We start from the raw sequence: 27,657 nt of genomic DNA, 5'->3' as shown, positions 1-27,657 counted from the left end.
CTTGTGCCTGGATTATCCCGTGCCTGGTCTTTGGGGTCCTCTGCACCAGATCTCATTTGCAGGTCTAATTTATCTTCACTTATGTTTAAATCGCAACTGCTACTCTGTCCACATTTTGACAGATTTAATTTTGGAAGGCAGAGTTGTGATAGAATCCGTTTTGTGTGTATTGCCTATCTTCTGCTTGTCCCATTATCGGACAGAAAGGTCATTCTTTCCATGAGGCAGGGCGAGAATTTTGTCCCAGGTGGCATCATCTAGGAGAAAAGGGTTCTCATCTTAAGCCATGGCTGCCTAACTGATTTCTACAGCATTGCCATTCAAAGTGTACCTCTAGTAATTTTACAGTGATTTACCCATGCAAGGATAGGAACAGGATTACTTTAGAGGGCTTTCATACTGCCGCGCCCATGGTGTCGGCGGTAAAACGCCGCTATTTTTAGCAGCGTTTTACCGTCGGATTTGCGGCACATTTCGGCCGCTAGCGGGGCGCTTTTACCCCCACTAGCGGCCGAGAAAGGGTCAAAACCGGCCACAATATACCGCAATAGCGGCGTTTTGCCGGTGGTATTGCAGCACTGCCCCATTGATTTCAATGGGGAGCAGCGGTGGAGGAGCGGTAAGCACACCGCTCCTTCACCGCTCCAAAGAAGCTGCTGGCAAGACTTTTCCTGATGTCCTGCCAGCGCACCGCTCCAGTGTGAAAGCCCTCGGGCGTGTGTGCACCGCTCCAGTGTGAAAGCCCTCGGGCTTCGGAAAATCTCCGAAGATGAACGGCGCCTGCGCCGTGTGTGGAGGTGGTAGCTCCACCATGCAAGCGGACATAGGGTTGGGAAAATTAGAAAGCGCTCAGCTCTTTTATATTTCAACTCTTTGTCCACTTGGATGAGAACCTGGACTCACGGCGCAGTCGCCGTTCATCTTGGGGTATTTTCAGAATCTGTGTGTGCTGTGTACTGCGCCTGCGCAGTACACAGCGGATGGGGGACAGTATATGATGGGGGACAGTATATGATAGGACACCGGAAAGCAATCTCCCCTGTGCATATATATGTATTAATATATATATATATATACTCGGAAGACACGCCAACATGTCAGCTCCCTCGGCGTGGATCGTCGGAGATATCGGGGCCTTGTTCTAACGTAAGTATTTCATAATGAGCTAGTATGCAGTGCATACTAGCTCATTATGCTTTTTCCCTTGCAGGTCAGAAAAAAATAAAAAATTTCAGGGGGTTTACTCTCACTTCAAAGCTAAAATGCAGCTGTATCTTCAGTCAAGCACAGTTGTACAGACTCCTATACTGAAAGTGCTTATTCTGATTTCATAGCACATGAGCTTTAAGCCCTTGTACACACGGTCGGAGAATCTGTCGGAATGTGTCCTATCGGACCGTGTTGTCGGATAATCCGACTGTGTGTGGTATGCATCAGACTGATTCCGTCGAAATATCCGTCGGACCCAATTTTCAAACATGTTGGAAATATTTCCCGACCAACTGGTTCGATCGGACATACTGCGATCATGTGTAGAGAATTTTGATCGGACCAAGTGCCACGCATGCTCAGATCAAATTCCTACATCAAAGCGATTGGCTACTAGCCTGAACGTAGTCCCATCGTAACGAAATTACGCCATCACGTTCTGAATGATCGGATTTTTTCGACAACTTAGTCCGACCGTGTGTATGCAACAGTTTCGGACAAGATCCGACCGACAAAATCCGACGGACAAAATCAGACGGATTTGGTTGTCGAAATCTCCGACCGTGTGTACAGGGGCTTAGAATCTGCAGCAAGTCATATAGAATCAAATTTCAGGGCTGAATGAGGACCAGTATCAGCCCTGATCCATCTGCGTTGCATAGAGAAACACAAATACCAAGTGAATATTTAATTGGTTCCAGAATTAGGTAGATCCAAATGTATGAAAGCGGAGAAATTGTATTTACAAATGTCATTAGCATGTTGTTTAGGGAGAAAGGAGGAACCAAAGAATGCAAAATATAAGCAGATTAAACTAAGCTTCAATGCATTAAATTTAGTTTATTGGGGTGTTTTTTTTTTTTTTTACTGATTTTACTGATTTTTTTTTTTTTTATTGTATGTAAACCCTGGAGAATATGTTAATTTAAAGCAAAGCCAAATCCAACCACATGCAGGTGTTCTCTGATTTTATTTGTGCATCACAGCAACAAAAAATGTTAAATTGCGTCTGGCCATTTTACATCCGTTGGACAGCTGCTACTTAATAGCCTTTTGCCTGATGTAGGTCTAAGAAATGTTGTGCTTTCCTACATAGAGGTCATGGGTGCCATACCTCATGGAGGAACGCATTGTTTCCTTGCCAGAAGACCTTTGGTCAGCTTCTGAACGCTGCTAGCTCAAGCATATCCCAACCACACAACATCCCCTCTTCTCTGGTATGGGGGTTCATACTGTCTAAACAGGATTTTTAGTTAAGTATTAACAAGAATTTTTTTGTGACATAGGCTGCCAAAAACACAAAAAAAATCCAGTTCTTTTTACTCTTTAAAGGAGAACTCTGCTTTGCACAGTTTGTATCCAGGCTGGCCATATTGTTTCTTTCCAGAAAAAAACAACCCTTCTTGCACATATTGTCATTGGAGTTCCCTATGGCTCTAATGCCTCGTACACACGATTGGACTTTCCGACAACAAAAATGTGGAAGTTTGTTCGAAGATTGTTGGCTCCAACTTGTCTTGCATACACTCGGTCACACAAATGTTGGCCAACAATTACGAGTGTGGGAACATGGTGACGTACAAGACATATACGACGAGCCGAGAAAAAGGAAATTCAATAGCCAGTGCGGCTCCTTCTGCTTGATTTGGAGCAAGCGTTAACTTTTGTGCATCGGACTTGTGTACACACGATCGGAAATTCCTACAACAAAGTTTTGTTGGCGGAAAATTTGAGAACCTGCTAGCCAACATTGGCGGGAAGTCCGACAGCAAATGTTCGATGGAGCATACACATGGTCGGAATTTTATCCAACAAGCTCACATCCAACATTTATTGTCGTAAACTCCAATCGTGTGTATGGGGCATAACAGTCAGTGGTAGTGTTAAAAAACTAGGTGTGGAGCAACTCTACCTTCTACCTCCGCATGCCATAGCTGTCATGAGTCAGTAGAAGCCATACTATTGCAATCAATGGCCTGGGATGGCTAGGGCATGCAGACGATGAGAAGTTGCTACACACTTCTAATTTCCAGCCATCCTAATGCAGGATGGGAATAGATACATTATTGGGTTGTTTGGGGAGGTGAAGCAACTTTTTTTAGCAGAGTATAGTGGGCTGTCACCTTATGCTTTTTTGGAGGATTCTACCACTTGGGGGTCCGCCTATATCACTATCATTGAATCAGTGTAGGCCGGGCATCACTAAATGGTGAACCGTGGTCTGGATTCAGACTGAGTTGCTGTCCTATTCAGACCACCGCAGTCCTGCCATTTAGGAGCAAGATTTTCACCCAAGCTTCAGCCACTATCATTCTCAGCAGAGTGAAGAGCGGCAGGCTATACAGTTCTGAACAGGGGGCAGGGGCTGCAGTAGTTTCAAATTAATCAGCAGGCGATTGGTTGCTAGGACACAGGGCGGTCCTAACAACCAATCCTCAGCTTGTTAAGAAGAAAAGTTAACTCTGGCTGCTCTCGCCCTCCGTTCAGAACTGTATAGCCTAACAGTGGCCGAAGCTTGGGGGGAAAAACTGTTTCCTGCTTGCAGATCAGCCTCCCGCTCTCCTCTGTGTAAGTAAAAAAGTAAAGGGGCGGAGGTGATTGCTGTGATGGCAATGGTGTGAAGGGGGAGGGGTGCAGTGGACCAGAGAACACTATTGTGGGGGCAGTTATGTGAAGGGCTGCTAGGATATGAGTGGGGTAATGTGAAGGGGGGGGGCAGAGGAAACCATTGTGAGGGGGGTAATGTATAGCGGGGACAGAGGACACCGTTGTGAGGGGGGGGGTAATGTATAGCGGGGACAGAGGACACCGTTGTGAGGGGGGGGTAATGTGTAGCGGGGACAGAGGACGCCGTTATGGGAGGGTTATTGTAAAGGGGGCAGACGGAAGACCCTGCTGTGGTATTGCACAGAGGAGCACTAAACATCATCTTCTGGAGTCCCCCGCTGGTGCTCTAGGCTCCATCTTTTTTACCACGTGCCACCATAGGAAGCTATGCTTCCTATGGTGGCACGTGCTGGGCAGTATGGGTGCTGTAAGGAGAGAGACCAGCACCGCTGCAGATGGGCACAGTGCTGGATAGAGAGAGAGTTCAGGTAATTATAAGGGGGGTGAGGGGGCGATACAACAACTGGGATATTTTTTTCCAAGGTATGCATTAAGAACCCAAACAAAAATGTATGGTCCTGAGAGCCCTGCCACATAAGAGATCTAGTGGTGCTACCTAATAATGTACAAGGTGTGTGTCTCCAAGTCATATGCATGTAAGAAGAAGGAATGCAGACAACCAAACATCTACTACTAAAAATATATTATTGTAAACCATAAAAAACACAGTAAAAATCATAAGCCCTGCACTTCCCTCCTGCCAGTCCCCCCCCCCCCCACCCACCCCCCACGAAAGACCCGGCTGGGACTACCCCCACACAACCCAATCCACTCCAGAAAAAATAACCTGCCCCCTGCAGAAACTTAGCTGGAAGATCCTGGCTATCACTGTATGTATTGCCAACTTCTACAGTGATTTAGAGCATACCAAGTGGCCCTTTTATTATCAGATACTTACTATGAGCCAAGCTGACCCAAGGTAAGCAAGCAAAAATATAATATAATTCCTAGATTTCTCCTTTCAACGCCTATAATGCTCCAGGTTGTGATTCTAGCCTAGGCTTATTGGAATCAGGTATTCAGGGCTGGTGCAAGGATATTTGACACCCTAGACGAAACCTCATTTTGCCACCTCCCTCTTGGCTCCACCCCTGACTCCACTCCCTCGACCCTGCCCATGTATACCCCACCTTTTTAATGAAGCGCCCCTCAAATGCTACCTCACCAGTGCACATCAAATGCAGCCTCACCAGTTCCCCTCAGTGCAGCCTCTCCAGTGCCCATCAAATGCAGCCTACCAGTGCCCATCAATGCAGCCTACCAGCGCCCAACAATGCAGCCTACCAGTACCCATCAATGAATGTTTGCTTGCTTCCATTCATTCGGGAGTTGGGACACAGACACAGTCCTCCGCCACCGCTGTGTCTCTGACAGTATGTGTGAATGGAGTAGCGGCTGCCTGCTGATGCTGAGACTTAGTTGCTTGCTGCAGAGAGAAGAGAGTAGACACACCAGTGGCCGGGTGCCTAGTTTGCCTAGTGGTAGCACCGGCCCTGCAGGTATTTTAATCAAGGCAGAAAGAAGTACTTTCATCCTAAAATAATACACCTGATGATTCATGGGAAGTGTGAGTTTTAATCATCAGCCTACTTTTAGTAATTTGTTACTTATTTTAATCTAGTCAGCATTGTTTCTTAGGGAGTTTTTGTAGCAGCTAATGAGCACAACCAACTTGAGAATTTCCTACGTTTCTTCATCTTACTTTCAAGAAATGTCTGTGTTTTCATTTATCATTTTTCTAAAACCCAGGGGGAAAAGCTGTCCTTTGCAGTCTGGTAATACCAAGCATTGCTTCCATGGGCTTTTTTTTGTACAGAATTTGCTCTTTTCTCCTTGAATTGCATTATTTTTTTTCACTTTAACAAGAGATAAATTGGTCAAGGAAAGGTCACAGTCTGGATGATGGAAGGAGATGCACACACACTCACATAATAGAATAATAAATAAGGATGCAGTAAGAGTCTTGGCAAGCACAATCCATGTGGTTCATTCCACCCAATTGCTTATAAGAATGCAGTAAGTGGAACGTGAGCTCTGCTTAGCCATAGATGATGCTGCTAGTAGTAGGAGTTCATAGAGCAGGGGTAGGAAACCTCGGCACCCCAACTGTGGTGAAACTACAAATCCCATCATGCCTCTGCCTCTAGAAGTCTTGCCTGTGATTGTCAGGGTCTTGCAACGTCTCATGGGACTTGTAGTTTCAAAACAGCTAGGGGGCCAAGGTTGCTTACCCCTGCTATAGAGGTATCTTCCCGCCAAATCACCAGATTCAGAAGCTCATGAAGACCACACCCTTTATCCAGTTAAAGTGGGGTGCCCCCTAAAAAAAAAAAATTAAAAAAGTCAGCAGCTACAAATACTGCAGTTGCTGACTTTTAATAATCGGACACTTACCTGTCCCAGGGCCCAGCGATGCGGGGGAACGAAGCCCCCCCCCCCCTCATTCCCCGCTCCGCTCAGCATTCTTACTGTGGGCAACCAGCTGTGGCTTCACCCACTGCGCGTGCGCCAGCGGCGCCGCATGCCGTGATACTCCGCACAGTCATCTGGGACACGTGACAGGTCCCAGATGACTGTGCGGTGCCGAGGGGAAGTGATGTCACCAGCCCGGGCACTGAAGGAGGCAGACCCTCTAACAACAGGCATTTAGAGGTGAGTAAAAAAAAAAAAAATTTCCAATTATTTTATTTTTTATTTTTCTATGAATTTTAAGCTATTTTTTTTTTTTTGAGTGGCAACACCACTTTAAGGATAAATGCCGTAACATGCAGTTATGCTAATCAAACAAGTGAAGGTCTCCTCATATTTTGTCTTTTGTAATACCGGTTATATTCTTGCTCAGTGTCAGCTATCTGGTGATCTAGGTCTTAGCCATCCTGTTAAAGAAAAACTCCTCTGTGGATACAGAGTTTTGGTAAATTTAAAACACATCTAAACCCAAAACTGAAAATGTAATATATTGCATTCTGGCAATAACACACTTCCTGTCCTAGCAAGAAAACACTAATTCATCCCACTGTATAAGGGCAACAAAAACAAGACTACTGGAAACTGTTCTCTCGTCAATTACATACTGTAGATAGGTGGGGTTCTGTAGTTCTCAGAATGATATACAGGCGATCCCCGGGTTACAAACAAGATAGGGTCTGTAGGTTTGTTTAAGTTGAATCTGTTTGTAAGTCGGAACAGGTACATTTTTTAAGTGTAGTTCCAGCCAAAAAAAATATTTTTAAGCTTTTTGTATAGCATAGTGAATGGTTATCACCCCTGTAGTGTTTGTTTTGCTGTCCGTGCCCCTGTTCAGAGGATTTCACCTCACTTTCTGTCCCAATGACAATTGGCTTTTGAAAATTGTGGGTTGTTGTGGAAACAAGACTTGGTGACAAAGCTTCAGTGGAGACACTTTTTCCCATATTAACTCTAATGCCCCGTACACACGATCAAAATTCCACCAGCAAAAGTCCGATGAGAGCTTTTGGTTGGAAAATTCGATCGTATGTATGCTCCATCGGACTTTTGCTGGCGGAATTTCAGCCAGCAAAAGATTGAGAACATGTTCTCAATTTTTCGGTTGGAAAAAGTTCAGATCAGAAATTTGGATCGTCTGTACAAATGCCGAAGCGCAAAATTCCTACGCATGCTCGGAAACAATTTGACGCATGCTCGGAAGCACTGAACTTAATTTTCTCGGCTCTTTGTAGTGTTGTAAGTCACCACGTTCTTGACAGTCAAAAGTTCAGAGAACTTTTGTGTGACCGTGTGTATGCAAGGCAAGCTTTACCGGAATTCCGTCGGAAAAACTATCCGCTCATGTGTACTGGGCATTACAGGAGTGAATTTTTCATTCCTAGGGGTAGATTTACTCTCACTTCCTGTTATCTCCCTCTGTTTGTAAGTAGGAGTCGTTTGTAAGTCGGATGTTTGTAACTAGGGGACCGCCTATAACTGGTAACATTACAACACAAGCAGAGAGCACAGCCCACAAGGTTTCTGGCAGGTCCAAGTGATATTGTATATACCGTATTTATCGGCGTATAACACACACTTTTTTCCCCTTAAAATCAGGGGAAAATCGTGGGTGTGTGTTATACGCTGATCTCCTGCTGATTCTGAAGAAAGGAGCCGAGATACAGAAAGCAGAGCGTACTTCGGCCTTACTCGGCTCCTCTCGCAGTCTCGCCACCTCCACTGATTGCGAGAGGAGCGAGCGCCAACAACATACAGAAAGCCGAGTGTAGTTTGGCTAGTCTCGGCTCCTCTCGCAGTCCTGCCCACCTCCACTGATTGCGAGAGGAGCCGAGACTAGCCGAAGTATACTCGGCTTTCTGTATGTTGTCGGGGCTCGCTCCTCTCGCAATCAGTGGAAGTGGGCGGGACTGCGAGAGGAGCCGAGACTAGCCGAAGTACATTTGGCTTTCTGTATGTTGTTGGCGCTCGCTCCTCTCCGCTCAGTCAGCGCCAATTTTAAATCAGGGAAGTGCTGCAACTAGACTAGAAATGTTGCAAAGGCACTGGGCAAGGCTGCACTGGGCAAGACTGCAAAGCCACTGGGCAAGGCTGCACGGGGCATGGCTGCAAAGGCACTGGACAAGGCTGCAGATGGACACTGAACAAGGGTGCAATGATGGACAAGGCTGCAGATGGACACTGATAAGGTTGCATTGATGGGCATTTAAATGTAAGTTTTTTTTCCTTAAACTTCCGTCCTAAAACTTTTTTTCCTTAATATTCCCTCCTAAACTTGGGGTGCGTGTTATACGGTACTTATCAAACAGATCATTTTAATAGGGTTATGGTTTGCATACACATTAATTATTACTTGGCTAAGCTATAAGTCTGTCTGTTTATTCTGCTATTCTGATATATATATATATATATATATATATATATATATATATATACACACAGTGCCATGAAAAAGTGTTCATACCCCGTAAATGTTCCACATTTTGTCATGTTACAACCAAAAACGTAAATGTATTTTATTGGGATTTTATGTGATAGACCAACACACTTCAAGCTTTAAGCTACAAAACACTGAGGTGTGAATGGGGCCTTATGCCACGTACACACGATCAAACAAGCGGGTGGAAAAGTCCGGCAAACTCAAGTCCGCCAGACAATCCCCCCGTGTGTAGCCTCCGGCATATTTTTTGACCCGAAAGTACGGCGGACTTAGAAAAAAGTTTTGCACTCCAATCTTCCCGCCGGACTCGCATTTCGGCGGACATTCCAGCCGTGTGTATGCCAGTCCGCCGTACTTTTGAAATGAGCGGACTTTTCCCGCCCGGAGAAAAGTCCGCTCATTTCGAGCGGGTCTGCAGGTAGGCGGGGCCCGCGAAGGAGACGCCGCTGGCCCCGCCACCTGGTATGGACTTAAAGGGGAACCCCAACGCCGAAAAAAATCGGCGTGGGGGTCCCCCCAAGTCCACAACAGACCCTTATCCGAGCACGCTACCCGGCCGGCCAGGAAAGGAGGGGCGAGCGAGTGCCCCCCCCTCCTGAGCCGTACCAGGCCGCGTGCCCTCAACATGGGGGGTGCCTTGGGGAAGGGGGGGCAAGCACCTTGTCCCCATGTTGATGAGGACAAGGGCCTCCTCCCGACAACCCTGGCCATTGGTTGTCGGGGTCTGCGGGCGGGGGGCTTATCGGAAACCGGGAGCCCCCTTTAATAAGGGGGCCCCCGGATACCGGCCCCCACCCTATGTGAATGAGTATGGGGTACAATGTACCCCTACCCATTCACCTGTCAAATAAAGTACAAAAAAAACACAACACACAAGATAAAATAATTTATTGCACAGCTCCGGGGGTCTTCCGTCTTCGGGGGTCTTCTCGCCGGACTCCTCCGCTATCTTCTTGTAACTCTTTTACTAGCGGAGGAGCCCGGCATTCTTCTTCGTCGCCGCGGCCTCTTCTTCCGACTTCGGGGGTCTTGTCCCCCTCTTCGGTTCCTCTGCCGGGCCACCGCGCCTTCTTCTAGCTCTTTTACAGGCGGTGGCTTGGTCTTCTGTCGCCATCGCCGCCTTCCGTTCTTCTGTTCTTGTCTTCTTCTTCAGATGTTGCCTCGCCGAGTCCTCCGCTCACAATGACGGGGAGCGGGCACGCGGCGACTTATATAGGGACAAGGGGCGGGGTCTTCGGTGGATGTCACATGGGTGGATGTCACATGGTGACCCCGCCCCCTTACGATGTCACAGTCCCGGAGGATGCTGGGCCTGTCGCCATGTGACATCAACCCATGTGACATCCACCCATGTGACATCCACCGAAGACCCCGCTCCTTGTCCCTATATAAGTCGCCGCATGCTCGCTCCCCGTCATTGTGAGCGGAGGACTCGGCGAGGCAACATCTGAAGAAGAAGACAAGAACAGAAGAACGGAAGGCGGCGGCGGCGACAGAAGACCGGGCCACCGCCTGTAAAAGAGCTAGAAGGCGCGGTGGCCCGGCAGAAGAACCGAAGAGGGGGACAAGACCCCCGAAGTCGGAAGAAGAGGGCGCGACGACGAAGAAGAATGCCGGGCTCCTCCGCTAGTAAAAGAGCTACAAGAAGATAGCGGAGGAGTCCGGCGAGAAGACCCCCGAAGACGGAAGCTGTGCAATAAATTATTTTATCTCGTGTGTTGTGTTTTTTTTTGTACTTTATTTGACAGGTGAATGGGTAGGGGTACATTGTACCCCATACTCATTCACATAGGGTGGGGGGCCGGTATCCGGGGGCCCCCTTATTAAAGGGGGCTCCTGGATTCCGATAAGCCCCCCGCCCGCAGACCCCGACAACCAACGGCCAGGGTTGTCGGGAAGAGGCCCTTGTCCTCATCAACATGGGGACAAGGTGCTTTGGGGTGGGGGGGCCGCGCGGCCCCCCTTCCCCAAGGCACCCCCCATGTTGAGGGCACGCGGCCTGGTACGGCTCAGGAGGGGGGGCGCTTGCTCGCCCCTCCTTTCCTGGCCGGCCGGGTAGGGTGCTCGGACAAGGGTCTGTTGTGGACTTTGGGGGGACCCCACGCCGATTTTTTTCAGCGTTGGGGTTCCCTTTAAGTCCATACCAGGCGGCGGAGCCAGCGGCGTCTCCTTCGCGGGCCCCACCTACCTGGAGACGCGCTCGACTTTCCTCCGCGTGTGTGGGCGAGTCCGTTCATTTCAAAAGTAGGGCGGATAGTACGGCGGATTTAGTACGCCGTATTAGTCCGCTGAAAAAGTGCCGTGTGTGGGCAAGTAGCCCGTTCGGAAAGTCCGACGGACAGTCTGGCGGGAAGTCCGCCAGACTAAGTACGTCGGACAAACGGCTACGTGTGTACGCGGCTTTAGTGGCATTCTTTACAGCTGCATGGCCAGTCTCAGAAATTCTGAATGGGTGAAAATGGATGTTATGCCACCATTAAATAAGGTTAATTTTCCATGCTATACTGGAAGGCAAATTGCCCAAAGGCAAACTGTAGTAATTAAATATGGAGATATGGTGGATGTCATTTCTCCACCTCCCCTTTAAAAGAAAAAAAAAAATCTAGAGTGGCTTAATGCAGCAGTACGATCCTTGTTTTGATCCAGGCTAGGACACTATCTGTATGTAGTTTGCATGCTCTCCCTGTGCCTTTCTCCCACCCTAAAAGGCATGCTTGTAAGTTAAAAGTAAGATATTCTACTAACTGAGTGTACCAAAATGGTGGTCTCACCCCCTATCTGCTCACCAATTTGATAAGCACTAGAATCTTCAGGAAGAAAGCATTATACAAATTTAAATTGAGGTTGTAAACCAGGGGTCAGCAACCTTTTTCCACTAAAGGGACGAATTCAATGTATGTGAATGCATTGGAGGTCCGCATTCAGCTGCTAATAAATAAAGATAGCATTACACAGCCCCTGCACCTCTGGACCCCTTTACATATGACAGCCCTGCACCTCTGTACCCCTTTACATTACACAGCCCCCGTACCTCTGGAGCCCTTTACATAACACAGCCCCCGTACGTCTGGACCCCTTTACATAAAATAGCCCTGCACCTCTGGACCCCTTTACATTACACAGCCTCCGTACCTCTGGACCCCTTTACATTACACAGCCCCTGTACTTCTGGACCCCTTTACATAAGACAGCCCTGCACCTCTGGACCCCTTTACATTACACAGCCCCACACCTCTGGACCCCTTTACATTACAGAGCCCCTGTACCTCTGGACACCTTTCCATTAAACAGCCCCCCCCCGGATGTTACACAGCCTTCCTAACCAGCCCCATTGCATATTACACAACCCCCCCAGCTGTGTAAGCACGGAGGGATGGGGAGCTTTAAAAAAAAAATTGTATTTATTTATTTATTTTTATACTGTACCCTTGAAAAAAAATCTGATCACTTTTTATTGCTGTAAACATCCCTTGTGACAGCAATAGGCAGTGACAAGTACTTTCATGGAGGGATCTGGGGTCTATAATACCCCAAATCTCTCCTTTGCACTTAAAAGCATTCAAAATGCCACATTTGGCTGTTTTGAATACTGTCATTTTTTTAAATTTGGCGCATTTAAGTCTTCTGTAAACCGGAAGTGATGTCATGACATCGATGTTACTAGAACCGAGACTGAGCTTCGTCCGGGTCTCCAGACAGTCGGGAGACGTGCCGCCTGGTCTCTCGGGCCTCCCAATGGGACGGGAGAGCCTGGGCGAGCCGCGGAAGGCAGCGAGAGAGGCGGGACGCTGCTTGGAATAACAGCCAAGCGGCTTCTTAGCTGCATCGGTTGTTATCTTAAGAAAGCAAACTGCTGGCTCTAAAAACTGGTGTGTGCAGTTGCAGGTATCACCCCGGTATAACCCCCCCCTTTAAGTCGAGGCCGCATATTAGCATATGGTAGGTGTGAAGGGGTTAAAATGCCTGCGAATGCCCATTAAAATGCACGTGAATTCATCACATGCACTGACATTTAGCTGTGGTAGGCCAGGTGCGGCCCATGGGCCATAGGTTGCCAGCCCCTATTGTAAACCTCTGAAATTAAAAATGAACAAAGCATCATCCCCCATAGTGTGTACTAGCCTCAACCCAAAGCACCTAATGTGATTTATGTTCCCTCTCTCTTCCCCTTAGTCACTTTTGACAGGTTATTCGTACACCATGGGAGATATGCCAACCCCCCAGCACACAGTAGGTGATTCCTTTATGTCTTTTTTTTATTGCTTTATGTGACTGTGTAGTGGGGGTTGTGTCATTCCCCCCCCCCCCCCACATACACTTAGGTCCCAGATTACACTCAGCTCTCCTCTATGTACTGTACAGTGTGTCACATCAGATCCCTGCCCCCTGCCTGCAGGAGCTGAGAAAAAAACCTTTGATCAGTGTGGTTTAGAAGGCCGTAGAGAAGAGAGCTCGGAAGATAGGTACAATTTATGTAGGAGGATTTTTTTTAATCTCTGTGTATCCCCTGAGGCCAATCACTTCAGTGGGTATATGCAATTAATTATTTAATCCCTGGCTGGCATGCAAATCCAATGGCTTCAGTATCAGAAAATATATGCAGATCTGACTTTACTCTGCCATTCTAATCTGCATACTTGTTCCATATTGCAGCTACCATTTTTAGGAGATCGCCAAAGGCAGCCTCTGTATTTCTATCATCGTGGGTTTCTCCTGAAATCCCTTCAGTGCTGTCAGTTGTTCAATACTTTAGAAGGACGCATTTCTTGTTCCCAGCATTCAGCTTCAGACATACTATGAACAATTTTGTGGAAAAACTAGATAAGATTTTCCATGTAGTATTTATAATACCTCTTGGGATTGGAATGCTTCTTTACTTAATGACTTGGTCCACCTTTATGGATGAAATTACTTACGTGTCAGCGTTTATCTCCATGTTCAAAACATGATGTCTTGTTAGAAAGGTGTTGCAGACATTGTAAAGCGTTCAATTTTAGGTTTCAAGGAATTACCATTTATTGGTAATTTTGTAGGTTGAGTTTCACGCTGGCTTCTCTTGGCACGGAGCGTCATTCTCTGCATATATTGCGGAATGTCTGCTAGATAAGCCGTTAAAATCAATCATGTATCATTTGAACCAGATGTTGCTTTGGCTTACCAAGAAATCTTTCAGTATTCTCTTTTTTTCCCCTCTCCAGAGAAGGGCATTAAGATTGGAAAGCTAATATGTGTAGCAAACCTAAATCTTTTTGACAAGTCATACAAGATATATATTGTTCGTGGATGGAGGTTGCGGGGATGTAGTATGGTCTACTCCAAGGGGGGCTTGAATTCACCATGGTGTCATGTCACTGAAAGCATCTTGCAGATTAATTATGGAATAGCTGCAATTTTATTGTTACGGAATGAACGCTATAAAATAAAGCTATGTTTGGTTTTGGTTTATAGAACAGCAGAGCATTGGCTGAAGGGTTGATCTTTAGCAATAAATTGATTATTTCAGAGAATAAGTAAAGCAAATGTATTGTTTTAAAGGACTATCTATCTATCTATCTATCTATCTATCTATCTATCTATCTATCTATCTATCTATCTATCTATCTATCTATCTATCTATCTATCTATCTATCTATCTATCTATCTATCTATCTATCTATCTATCTATCTATCTATCTATCTATCTATCTATCTATCTATCTATCTACATAGCTTCCAACTGTCCCTGATTTTGAGGGACTTTCCCTGATTTGGAACAGTCCCTCTGTCCATCATTCCTCCTCATTTGTCCCTCATTTTGGTCTGATCTATATATAAAATGTACTTTTTGTCTATCAAAAAGTGTTTTCCAGCACTAAACCTTTCATCTGATTTCTAAATGGCTGCACAAATGTTGTCAGAAATTGCAAACGTCAAGAACGCGCTGACGTACAACACGTACGATGAGCCAAGAAAAATGAAGTTAGCCATTGCGGCTCTTCTGCTTGATTCTGAGCATGCGTGGACTTTTGTGCATCAGAATTGTGTACACACGCTCGGATTTGTTATCGTAAAATTTTAGAACCTGCTCTCAAACCTTTGTTCCACCAACAAATGTTCTATGGAGCATACACATGGTTGGAATTTCCGACAACAAGCTCACATCGACCATTTCCCATCGGAAAATCCGATCAATATAATTTGTCAGCAGTGCTTTTATTCTCAGAGAATAGGTGCAGGAACTCCCCACTTCTGAGTAAATTCTTGTCTCCACCCATACCCATCTCTGAGCACTGTCCTTTGATTCCACCCCCTACCCACCTCCCAGTACCACCTCTTTTAGAGAATACAGAGCCAAGTATCATTTTGTGGCGCTAAGTAATTTGTATAAAATTTGTTAACGATAACAAGAAAACCAGTAAAATGGATCCCCTGCAGCCAGCAACAATAGACCCCAACCCCCCAGAAACAATACATTCCCACAACAGCAATGGACCCCTGCAACAAAATACCCCCCCCCCCCCAGCAGCAGCACCAGATCTCCCAGCAGCCACAATCAAACCTCTCTCTCAACAGATCCCTACCAGCAACAAGTGATCCCCAACAGCAACAACAGACTTCCCCAGCAACATCTGACCACCGCGCAAAAATAGATCCCCTCCAGCAGCCAGCATCAATAGACCCTGCAGCACACCTCAGCACCCCTTGTCATTACATACAGTACATTCAGTGCTGGAGGTGTCGGAAAAGGCCCTGTTTGTCAGGTTCTTATTACTGTCTGTGTCCCTAACTTTTTTTTTGTTTGTTTCACTACCACCAGGGCTGGGCTTCTGCAAAGTCAACATATGCTATAGCCTAAGATAGTAGATCTGCCAGGTGTGGCACACAGTCAGACATTTTTTGTTTACAGGCTGTGAGTTACACATTTCCAGTGTATGATACAAGATTACAGAATGCGTCTCTGTATTAGGCTGGCCATAGATGATTTGTTTTTTTGGATCAGACAGCTGGCTGTTTGAGAAATAACAAACTGATTCCCCCATCTACACAAGCGAGGTATCATATTCTGACAGGGGGATTGCATCAGCTGTAGCAATACACTGATCAGTGCTGCAGCCAATTGATTGCAGTCGCTGATCGAATGAAAATGTTCCCGCTTGACAGAAATTTATCATAAGATTGACTTCTGTTGAGCGGGACTGGCCATAGATGGATCAAAATTTTGCCGGTTGCTGTTGAACTGTCCAAATTTCGATCCATTAATGGCCAACTTAACCACTTAAGGATCGGAAGGATTTGCCCCCTAATGACCAGGCCATTTTTTTGCGATGCGGCACTGCGTCACTTTAACTGACAATTGCACAGTCATGCAAATCTGTACCCAAACAAAATTCATGTCCTTTTTTCCCATAAATATAGTTTTCTTTTGCTGGTATTTGATCACCTCTGTGGTTTTTATTTTTTGTGTTATAAACAAACAAATAGTGACAATTTTGAAAAAAAATAAAACATTTTTACTTTTTGCTATAATACATATCCAAAAAAAATATAAAAATAATCTCAATAGGAGTATATTGATTGGTTTGGGCAAACGTTACAGCATCTACAAACTATGGGATAGATTTAGGGACTTTTATTTTTATTTTTTTATTGTTTTTACTAGTAATGGCGGCAATCTGCATTTTTTAGCGGGACTGCGACATTGCGGCGATAAATTTGACCCCATGTGACACTTTTTGAGGATCAGTGACATTATTACATTGATCAGTGCTATAAAAATGCACTGATCAATGTCAAAATGTCACTGGCAGGGAAGGAGTTAACACTAGGGGGCGATCAAGGGATTAACTGTGTTCCCTAGGTAGGTTCAAACTGTAGGGGGGGGGGGGGGTGGTCTGCCAGGGACATGATCGAGATCACTGTTCCCCATCACTGGGAACAGAAGTTCTCTGACATGTCCCCTGTCAGAAAAAGGGATCCGCTTGTTTACCAAGGCAGATCCCCGTTCTGCCTCTGTACTAGGCGATTGCGGGTCGCCGGCGGACACGCTGCCACAGCAACTACGCCTGTGTGAGCCACAGTACAGCTATGGCAACTTCTGCAGAAGAGCCAACCTGCCACCGTATAATGACGGTGACTGGTCTGCAAGTAGTTAAAAGAGAAGTTTGGGATTAAAAAAAAATAATAATAGTTTATACTCACCGATGCTGCATCTTTACCCTGCCAGCTTTACAGTGAGAACTGGGCAATCAAAGACTGCTGAACATTCAGTTCTGTCCCTCCACTCTGAGCAGAGAGCCATGACTATCGGTCACCTGTTATCTTCTCTCCCCTCCAGCACTCACTGGAGCGTTGGGCTGTGAAGGAGACGAGAGGGGCTGGCTCAGGTTCTCAGTGGATCGCTAGCCAGGTGATGGTCAAGGCTTCTGAGCGGATACTGACTATATGGTCAGGATCTTTCCCGAGTCTGGCCAGCTAAGTGATGCTTTAGCCCGCTGTCGGCTGAAAACTGGTTACAGAAAAGCAGAATATGCTGCACACCTATGATCCATAGGAGAAGTATGGCCAAAAAGTCTTTGGCCATACTTCTTTAAGGCTGGCCCTACACTAGGTAATCTCATTGTATAATCTGCTTTAGATTGATTGTAGTACAATGGCCTGCCTAGTTTATCAATAGTTGAATGAATTGTTTAGATTTGTCCTAAATGTATGTAGTTCTGATAAAGCTAAAGGAGATTTTATAGAGATTGTACAATCTGAGTGTGGGCCAGGCATACATATTTATTACATGCATACTTAAAGTGGAGTTCCACTCAAAAGTAGAACTTCCGATTATGCGTCTTCCCCCCTCCGGTGCCACATTTGGCACCTTTCAGGGGGGAGGGGGGAACGGGTACCTCCGCCGCCAGGCCAATTAGAAAGCGCAGCACGCTTCGCCCATGCACAGTAGGGAACCGGCTGTGAAGGAGTGCCATTGGTCTAAAAGTGTGAAGCTCCTTGTGGACACCCTGGCCATATTACCACTGTGGTTTGAACTTTTTATACCAGATAAAAGAGAACTGTACACATTTAACAGGTTTCTTGTATATCACAGATTGCACAACCTGTGTTTTACACTCTAACCTTTTACAGCCAAGTGAACATTTTTCCCTCGTGCTTCCTTTTTTTTTATTAGCGGTAAATCATTTCCCAGTACAGATCGGAGTCGCTGTCTTACTCCTTAATTTAGTGGGAAGTCTTATGAATCCCATTTCCAGTGTGTTATTTCAGTATTTAATTATTTTAATCAATGACAATTTAACGCAGCGGGTCTCAGATGGCTGGAGAAAGCTTTGAGGGGAAAGTGACCTTTAATAAAGGCCAAGAAGAAAAATGACACCTCATCGCTCAGAGATATTTTCACATAAATGGATGATAATTCTTCCTCTGAATTTGATCACAATTGCAGTCTAAATTTAGATGGATGGCAATTACTATTATTGACCTTTATTTATACACTGCCGTCATTTTGTAGGAAAAAACCTTTAATGTCCATGCCCACCATTTTTGTGCATTTGCTTTTCGCTCAACTTATTGTGCCTTATTTTGTTGTGTCCTTCAAGATGCTTTTACTTTTACTAGCTACCCAGAGTGAACTCTATATATATACATATAGATATATATGCATATAATCCCTCAGTATGAACAGTGACAGCTTTATTATACTATTTTGCGTGGGAGGGTGGCAAACAGTATGCCAGCCACCCCCCCCCCCCCACCCCGGTCGGTTGGTAGCACTTTCCTCATCAACGGCGCCCACCCCTGCTAGGCGGCAGCGGCCTCCCGTTCTCCTGCTCTCCACAGGTCATCAAGGAGGCAGCGGCTTACGTTTCCTCCCTCCTCCTCGGTGGCCAATTGGGAGTATTCACTTTTCGGCCAATCAGAAAACGGGTCTCACAGCTGTTTTCCATTGGCTGGATTGAGGATCAGTGTTCAATATTCACATGGGTACCTGGGTGGGAGCGTATTCTCTGAGACCCAAGCCCACCCTATTTTGAAGCCTATTGGAGCCTCTGGCTCTAATCAGGTGCTTAAAAAAAAAAAAGGACATAACGAAAGGGTTTTGTTCAGAATAGCAACAGAGGTAGACAGAGGTAGCAGAGCAATTGGCTCGGTTAAAGCCTAATAAAGCAATGGACCCCGATGGTGTTCATCCCAGCATTCTAAGAGAACTCCAAGCCATTAGACCCGAATAGGAGGAGGTATGGTCATCTCTTGTGAACTATAAAGATCTATGCTGTAAGGAGGAATCCATTGATTTGTCAGCTGATAAGCATCTTGAGCAGTAATGCGTGTTTGACCCTCTGTAATTAAAGGGTCCACGCTGTGAGGTGAGCAGCCATTCTTACCATCGGTGGAGGTTCTATTCAGCTCAGCACTAAGTCACTTTCTGCATGGTCTGATTGTTCATCACTGAAGATTTACACGGATCACTTTGTTTACATGCTATTTCGACATTTATTTAAATTACTTTACTAATAGCGCTGCACTGTCTTTTTGGTAGCTTAAAGAAAAAACCCTGGCCACTGTAATTGAAAGGGGCTGGACATATGAATAGGGGGTGGTGCTATGCATGAATCCATCCATAGCATATAGGGGGTGGCGTCGATTGAGGAGGCAGTACCCTGGGAGTCCTAATGGATTGGCCACCACTGGCAAGCTCTATAGAGACAAAAGAAAGAGTGGCGTTGGCACTCAAACCAGATACAGCTCTGGTTTGTGATTTTTGACCATACCACCAGGCTTTTGACTCCTCTCACCATAACCTGAGCTAGTTATCACCTTACTGCAAACATCTCCAAGATTTTTAAAAACACTAGGGCCCACGGAACATCTTGTGAGATTTTGTCAGTGCGCGATTCCGTAACACCTTCCCGCCCAGTCTAAAGCAGAATGATGGCCAGGGGGTAGCTTCACCATTTTGAGTGGCTAAAAAAGAGGTTGAAGGGGTGGGGGGGGGGGTCAGCCTGTCAGTGCTTAGACCATACACCGCACACTGCATCAAATTGGTCTGCATGGCTGTTGTCCCTGAAGGAAGTCCCCTTCTAAAGATGATGCACAAGAAAGGCTGCAAACAGTTTGCTGAAGACAAGCAGACTAAGGACATGGATTACTGGAAATGTGTCCTGTGGTCTAATGAGACCAAGATAAACTTATTTGGTTCAGATGGTGTCAAGCGTGTGTGGCAGCAACCAGGTGAGGAGTACAAAGACACATGTGTCTTGCCTACAGTTAAGCATGGTGGTGGGAATGTCATGATCTGGGGCTGCATTAATGCTCCTGGTACTGGGGAGCTACAGTTCATTGAGAGAACCATGAATGCCAACATGTATTGTGACATACTTAAGCAGAGAATGATCCCCTCCCTTCATAGACTGGGCCGCAGGGCAGTATTCCAACATGATAACGACCCCAAACACACCTCCAAGATGACCACTGCCTTGCTAAAGAAGCTGAGGGTAAAGGTGATGGACTAGCCAAGCATGTCTCCAGACCTAAATCCTATTGAGCATCTATGGGGCATCCTCAAACAGGAGGTGGAGGAGCGCAAGGTCTCTAACATCCACCAGGTCCATGATGTCGTCATGGGGGAGTGGAAGAGGACTCCAGTGGCAACCTGTGAAGCTCTGGTGAACTCCATGCCCAAGAGGGTTAAGGCAGTGCTGGAAAATATTTGGGCCCAATTTGGACATTTTTACTTAGGGGTGTACTCATTTTTGTTGCCAGCAGTTTAGACATTAATAGCTGTGTGTTTAGTTAATTTGAGGTGACAGCAAATGTACACTGTTATACAAGCTGTATACTCACTACTTTACATTGTAGCAAAGTGTCATTTCTTCAGCGTTGTCACTAGTGATGGACGAACTTCCGACGGGACGTTTCGCGAACGCGGACCGCGAACGGGGCTGAACGTTTCAAACCTTTAGGTCGAATTTGCAGCCACTAGGTAATTATTAGCAGGAAAAACATAGTCCCACCACATGGCCAATGACATAATACATGTATGAGGTGAATTTGGGGTCGATAACTACAAGCATTCTTTTTTTATTTGGGAAATTGTTCTGACAATTCAGGACTGTGGAGCGCATGAAGGCAATGGAGGAGAGGGAAGGTCAGGGACCAGGGTAGGCAAAGAAGAGGGTGCAGGAGATGATCACCAGCAGCGTGACATACAGCAATGACACATGCACCGTGATAGAGGCATCTGACAACAGCACCATGATAGAGAGCACTGACATCAGCAGCGTGACATAAAGCATTAACATCAGCACCGTGACATACAACATTGACAGCAACACCGTGATAGAGAGTGCTGACATCAGAAGCGTGACATTAAGCACTGACATCAGCACCGTGATATACAGCACTGACAGCAGCACCGTGACATACAGCACTGATATCAGAAGCGTGACATACAGCACTGACAGCAACACCGTGATAGAGAGTACTGACATCAGAAGCGTGACATTAAGCACTGACATCAGCACCGTGATATACAGCACTGACAGCAGCACCGTGATAGAGGGCACTGACATCAGAAGCGTGACATACAGCACTGACATCAGCACAGTGATATACAGCACTGACAGCAGCACCGTGATAGAAAGTACTGACATCAGAAGCGTGACATTAAGCATTAACACCAGCACCGTGACATACAGCATTGACAGCAACACCGTGATAGAGAGTACTGACATCAGAAGCGTGACATTAAGCACTGACATCAGCACCGTGATATACAGCACTGACAGCAGCACCGTGACATTAAGCACTCACATCAGCACCGTTATATACAGCACTGACAGCAGCACCGTAAGCAGCCCCAGGAGTAAGTCAGCACAGCACAGGGATGGTGTGATCCCCTCATAATAAGAACCCCCAGGAGGAAGTCAGCACAGCACAGGGATGGTGTGATCCCCTCATAGTAAGCAGGCCCAGGAGAAACTCAGCACAGCACAGGGATGGTGTGATCCCCTCATAATAAGAACCCCCAGGAGGAAGTCAGCACAGCACAGGGATGGTGTGATCCCCTCATAGTAAGCAGGCCCAGGAGAAACTCAGCACAGCACAGGGATGGTGTGAACCCTATGTACTGTAGCACCCTAGACCAAGTTACCAGTCCTTATAAGAACTTTTGTGGACCAAGCAGGTTGTGTGTTAGTGATTAGCAGACTGTACTTCAGTCCCTATGCCAATGAAGGACTGCTGCAGTATAGGGCAGCGGTCAGCAGTGGTGCACCTCAACCCTATGTATTGTGGACCGATAGCGGTCCTTACAGAACAACAGACTGTACCGCACTCAACCCTATGTACTGTAGCACCCTAGACCAAGTTACCAGTCCTTATAGGAACTTTTGTGGACCAAGCAGGTTGTGTGTTAGTGATTAGCAGACTGTACTTCAGTCCCTATACCAATGAAGGACTGCTGCAGTATAGGGCAGCGGTCAGCAGTGGTGCACCTCAACCCTATCTATTGTGGACCGATAGCGGTCCTTACAGAACAGCAGACTGTACTGCACTCAACCCTATGTACTGTAGCACCCTAGACCAAGTTACCAGTCCTTATAGGAACTTTTGTGGACCAAGCAGGTTGTGTGTTAGTGATTAGCAGACTGTACTTCAGTCCCTATACCAATGAAGGACTGCTGCAGTATAGGGCAGCGGTCAGCAGTGGTGCACCTCAACCCTATCTATTGTGGACCGATAGCGGTCCTTACAGAACAGCAGACTGTACTGCACTCAACCCTATGTACTGTAGCACCCTAGACCAAGTTACCAGTCCTTATAGGAACTTTTGTGGACCAAGCAGGTTGTGTGTTAGTGATTAGCAGACTGTACTTCAGTCCCTATGCCAATGAAGGACTGCTGCAGTATAGGGCAGCGGTCAGCAGTGGTGCACCTCAACCCTATGTATTGTGGACCGATAGCGGTCCTTAAAGAACAGCAGACTGTACCGCACTCAACCCTATGTACTGTAGCACCCTAGACCAAGTTACCAGTCCTTATAGGAACTTTTGTGGACCAAGCAGGTTGTGTGTTAGTGATTAGCAGACTGTACTTCAGTCCCTATACCAATGAAGGACTGCTGCAGTATAGGGCAGCGGTCAGCAGTGGTGCACCTCAACCCTATCTATTGTGGACCGATAGCGGTCCTTACAGAACAGCAGACTGTACTGCACTCAACCCTATGTACTGTAGCACCCTAGACCAAGTTACCAGTCCTTATAGGAACTTTTGTGGACCAAGCAGGTTGTGTGTTAGTGATTAGCAGACTGTACTTCAGTCCCTATGCCAATGAAGGACTGCTGCAGTATAGGGCAGCGGTCAGCAGTGGTGCACCTCAACCCTATGTATTGTGGACCGATAGCGGTCCTTAAAGAACAGCAGACTGTACCGCACTCAACCCTATGTACTGTAGCACCCTAGACCAAGTTACCAGTCCTTATAGGAACTTTTGTGGACCAAGCAGGTTGTGTGTTAGTGATTAGCAGACTGTACTTCAGTCCCTATACCAATGAAGGACTGCTGCAGTATAGGGCAGCGGTCAGCAGTGGTGCACCTCAACCCTATCTATTGTGGACCGATAGCGGTCCTTACAGAACAGCAGACTGTACTGCACTCAACCCTATGTACTGTAGCACCCTACACAGACCAAGTTACCAGTCCTGATAAAGAGCTTTGTGGAACAAGTGAGTTGTGAATGATTAGCAGACTGCAGCAGAAGGGCAGCAGTCAAGTATAATATTCTTTCTATATTTGGAAGAAAGAATATTATACGTGTACAAGCCTATTACCGTACCACTGATACCAGTCCTGAAAAGAACCTTTGTGGAACTAATAGTAACAGCAAGTCTTTAAACTGACCCTCACTGCCTGCCAACACTGCTTCCTTCCTGTCCCTATACAAAGTGGCAAAAAAGAGTAGACTGGAACGATTAGTGGTTACTGAAACAGCTCTTTTGTGGACCTGATAGTAACAGCTAATGATGATGATGATGATGATGATGAAAGACTAATCTGGCTGTCCCTGTAGCACACACCGTCCTTTCCCTTTCTCTAAACTGACAAAAGACACTCAGGCTGCTGCAAGAATCAGTAGCACAGCAAACCTATATACACCTAACACCTATACCAGTCCTGAAAATAACTTTTGTGTACCAAATAGCTAGAGATTTATCTCTCCCTACTCCACACAGCAACCTTTCCCTATAGTGACAGAAGAAAGAATGTAAAATGGCCACCGGACCGGGTGTATTTATAGGTTAGGGGGAATGTCCAAGTGTCCATGTGCTGTCATGTCTCAATTGGCTGGCCTGTACCCCATGACAGACGTGTCATCATAGGTCAAAGTTCTTTTACACATTAAACATGTAAGTCCGCCGGGGCGAACGACGGGAAAAGGCGAGCGAACGAGCGGACCGCGAACGACCGAAATTCGGCGCAAAACGACCGCCGGGCGAACCGTTCGGCCATCACTAGTTGTCACATGAAAAGTTTTATAATAAAATATTTACAAAAATGTGAGGGGCACAATTTTTTTGTTTGTTTAGCAAAAAATAAAAAAAACAGTGGTAATTAAATACCACCAAAAGAAAGCTCTAGTTGTGTGAACAAAATGATACAAATTTAATTTGGGTATAGTGTTGCATGACCGCACAATTGTCTTTCAAAGTGTGACAGCGCTGAAAGCTGAAAACTGTCCTGGGTAGAAAGGGGGTAAAAGCGCTTGGTATTGAAGTGGTTCCACAACAAATCCACAAATATGACATTTTTTATTTGCTTTTAGCTTACCAGTACTGTAGTCTTATCATTGTGCTCTTTTGTCTTTCTGTTCTAGATCTATCAATGGCCGTTCAGAAATTCTCACATTCCCTGCAAGACTTCCAATTTGAATGCATTGGAGATGCAGAGACAGACGATGAAATTAACATTGGTAAGATAGCTTTCATTTTTACAACAGTTTGTTAAACTGGCACATGTCATTCCTTAGGCTATAATCATCTAAATATACGTGAGCACAGGCTTTTGTGAGCTCTTTATTGTTCCCTCTGTCATGTCACAGCTTCACAGCAATTCCTAGAGAGCAGCAGTGAAAACTCTGGGAAAACTGGAAATCAGGCTACACAATTACATCTTGAGCTTCTAACCTCAGCTTGTTTAATTAAGCTTTGTTAATAAAACCTAGAAGCTCATTGGTTTCTATGGAGAAGTGAGCCTGATTTTGCACTTTCCAGCTTTAGTAAATAAACCCCATTGTGTACTTAAAGGTGGGGTATGCCTGTACTTACTTGCTCTGTGTAATTGTACTGCACAGGGCAGCCCTGATCCTCTTCTTCTCAGGTCCCACCACTGGCTCTTCTGGCTCCTCCCCCTTCAGTGCCCCGCAATAGCAAGTCACTTTCTGTAGGGGCACTGGTGAGTGCTTGCTCCCAAGCCCCCGTCTATTTGTTCATAAGACACATAGAGCCGCAGCTCGGCCCTGCCCTTCCCTGCCCCCGCTCTCTCCTCATTGACTCACTGGCTGTAATTGACAGTAGTGGGAGCAAATGGCTCCCACTGTTTGATCTCAGCCAATGAAGAAAATGAGACCCGGGACAGCTGAGACTTTTGTGCACATCAATGGATCAACATGGGGCTCAGGTGAGTAATTGGGGGGGGGGGGGACTGGGAGCAGCACACAGAAGGTTTGTTTTATCCTCATGCACAGATTGCATAAAGGTAAAAAACCTTCAGCCTTTACAACCACTTTAAATAAAGTTTTACCCTTTCCCAGCGGATGATAAATAAGTTGATATACTTACTTTATTTCTTGTTCCCTCAGGCTTCCTCCTGTCTGTATGACTAGCCCCCCCAAAGACTCTCCCCTTTGTTGCCCAACCTGTTACAGCTTCCTGACATCATCCCGTATAATGCAGGACCAACAGTCCATCAGGCTCCATAGTTACATAGTAGGCGAGGTTGAAAAAAGACCATCAAGTCCAACCTAACATATGTGTGTGATTATGTGTCAGTATTACATTGTATATATCGGTATGTTCCGGTCTTTCAGGTTCTTATCTAATAGTTTTTTGAAACTATCGATGCTCTCCGCTGAAACCGCCGCCCCTGGAAGATAATTCCACATCCTTGCTGCTCTTACAGTAAAGAACCCTCTATGTAGTTTAAGTTTAAACTTCTTTTCTTCTAATTTTATTGAGTGGCCACGTGTCTTGTTAAACTCCCTTCCGCAAAAAAGTTTTATCCCTATTGTGGGGTCACCAGTACAGTATTTATAAATTTAATCATATCCCTTCTCAAGCGTCTCTTCTCCAGAGAGAATAAGTTCAGTGCTCTTAACCTTTCCTAATAACTAATATCCTCCAGACCCTTTATTAGTTTAGTTGCCCTTCTTTGTACTCGTTCCATTTCCATTACATCCTTTCTGAGGACTGGTGCCCAGAACTGGACAGCATACTCCAGGTGAGGCCGGACCAGAGTCTTGTAGATTAGGAGAATTATCGTTTTATCCCTGGAGTTGATCCCCTTTTTAATGCATTCCAATATTCGTTTTGCTTTGTTAGCAGCAGCTTGGCATTACATGCCATTGCTGAGCCTATCATCTACTAGGACCCCCAGGTCCTCTTCCATCCTAGATTCCCCCAGAGGTTCTCCCCCAGTGTATAGATTTGCCACCCAGATGCATTATTTTACATTTTTCTACATCAAAGCTCATTTGCCATGTAGTTGACCACCCCATTAATTTGTTCAGATCTTTTTGCAAGGTTTCCACATCCTACGGAGAAGTTATTGCCTTGCTTAGCTTAGTATCATCCGCAAATACAGAGATTGAACTGTTTACCCCATCCTCCAGGTCGTTTATGAACAAAATAATTAGGATTGGTCCCAGAACAGAACCCTGGGGCTTCCTCCTCTTTATACGACTAGTGCCCCGAAGCCTCTCCCCTTCATTGCCTGACCTGTTACAGGTCTCTGACATCATCCCATGCAATGCAGGACCAGCAGTCCTGCATTGTATGGGAGCGTGCAGAGGGCCTGCCCATAACCCAGAACATCAAACAGTGGAGGAAAGTGCTCCTGGGGAAACAAAGACTAAGGTAAGTAGATCATTTTTTTCATCATACCCTAGGCAAATACGAACCATTAAGCCTTGCAGAGTGGAGGGAAATCTAATGCAAAAGTTAATCCTTAGTTTAGCTTTAAATAATTTCAATTGAATTATATGAAAAAGAACACAGTTTTCTTATAACTTGGAGCTATTTATAATACTACTGTGGTAGAGCAGATAATATTCAAATTTGGGACCTGCTAGCTTCACAGATTATGTGCCGTTGCTTACCGCCATCCTACATAATGCTAATTCTGTAGCTCATACTTGATCGGAGCTGGAACACTTATCTTTGCCCAGTGGCCGCTGACTTATTTTTACTGATTCAACCTGCTTCTTCCAATTTATTGAGCTAGAAAAGATTTTTGCCTAAATGTGTAGGCAAGGCCACATTACCAGTGGTTAACGAAAGCAGAAAAAGGAATAATAAAACAAAAGGTTAAATGCACCATCCCTTGTATAATTATTGCGCTAACAGTACATGGCCTCGTGACCATGTTTTTTTCATTGTGATCCCCCGTCCAGGTGCCATTATTGGTGGAAAAGTTTGTCGCTTACAAACGTAGCTTGTAAATGGAATATACAGTATGTTTTTATTTATCATTTAGTAATGCAGTTTACAATACACAATTGCGTACACAACGTTGCTTTTAATGTAGTGTACAGTGCCTTGAAAATGTATTCATACCCCTCAACATTTTCCACATTTTGTCATGTTACAACCAAAAACTAGGGCTGTGGAAATTAAAGATTA

At 45.7% G+C, this 27,657-nt stretch overlaps 1 protein-coding gene across 1 annotated transcript in view; it reads left to right on the top strand.

The window, feature by feature from the left end:
- ARHGAP42 (Rho GTPase activating protein 42) overlaps window positions 1-27,657 on the top strand; it is a 531,185-nt gene that overhangs the window by 151,280 nt on the left and 352,248 nt on the right. The window contains exon 2 of the mRNA XM_077484403.1: window positions 24,636-24,731. Within this exon, the coding sequence (XP_077340529.1) occupies window positions 24,636-24,731 (96 nt within the window). The remainder of the gene's footprint in view (window positions 1-24,635; window positions 24,732-27,657) is intronic.

Source organism: Lithobates pipiens, unplaced genomic scaffold (genome assembly GCF_037356315.1).
Source record: "Lithobates pipiens isolate NorthernLeopardFrog02 unplaced genomic scaffold, aLitPip1_a1.2 Scaffold_16, whole genome shotgun sequence".
In the NCBI taxonomy this organism is placed as follows: Eukaryota; Metazoa; Chordata; class Amphibia; order Anura; family Ranidae; genus Lithobates; species Lithobates pipiens.
Note: the sequence above shows the minus strand (reverse complement) of the source record. Positions and strands in the feature narration are given on the sequence as shown.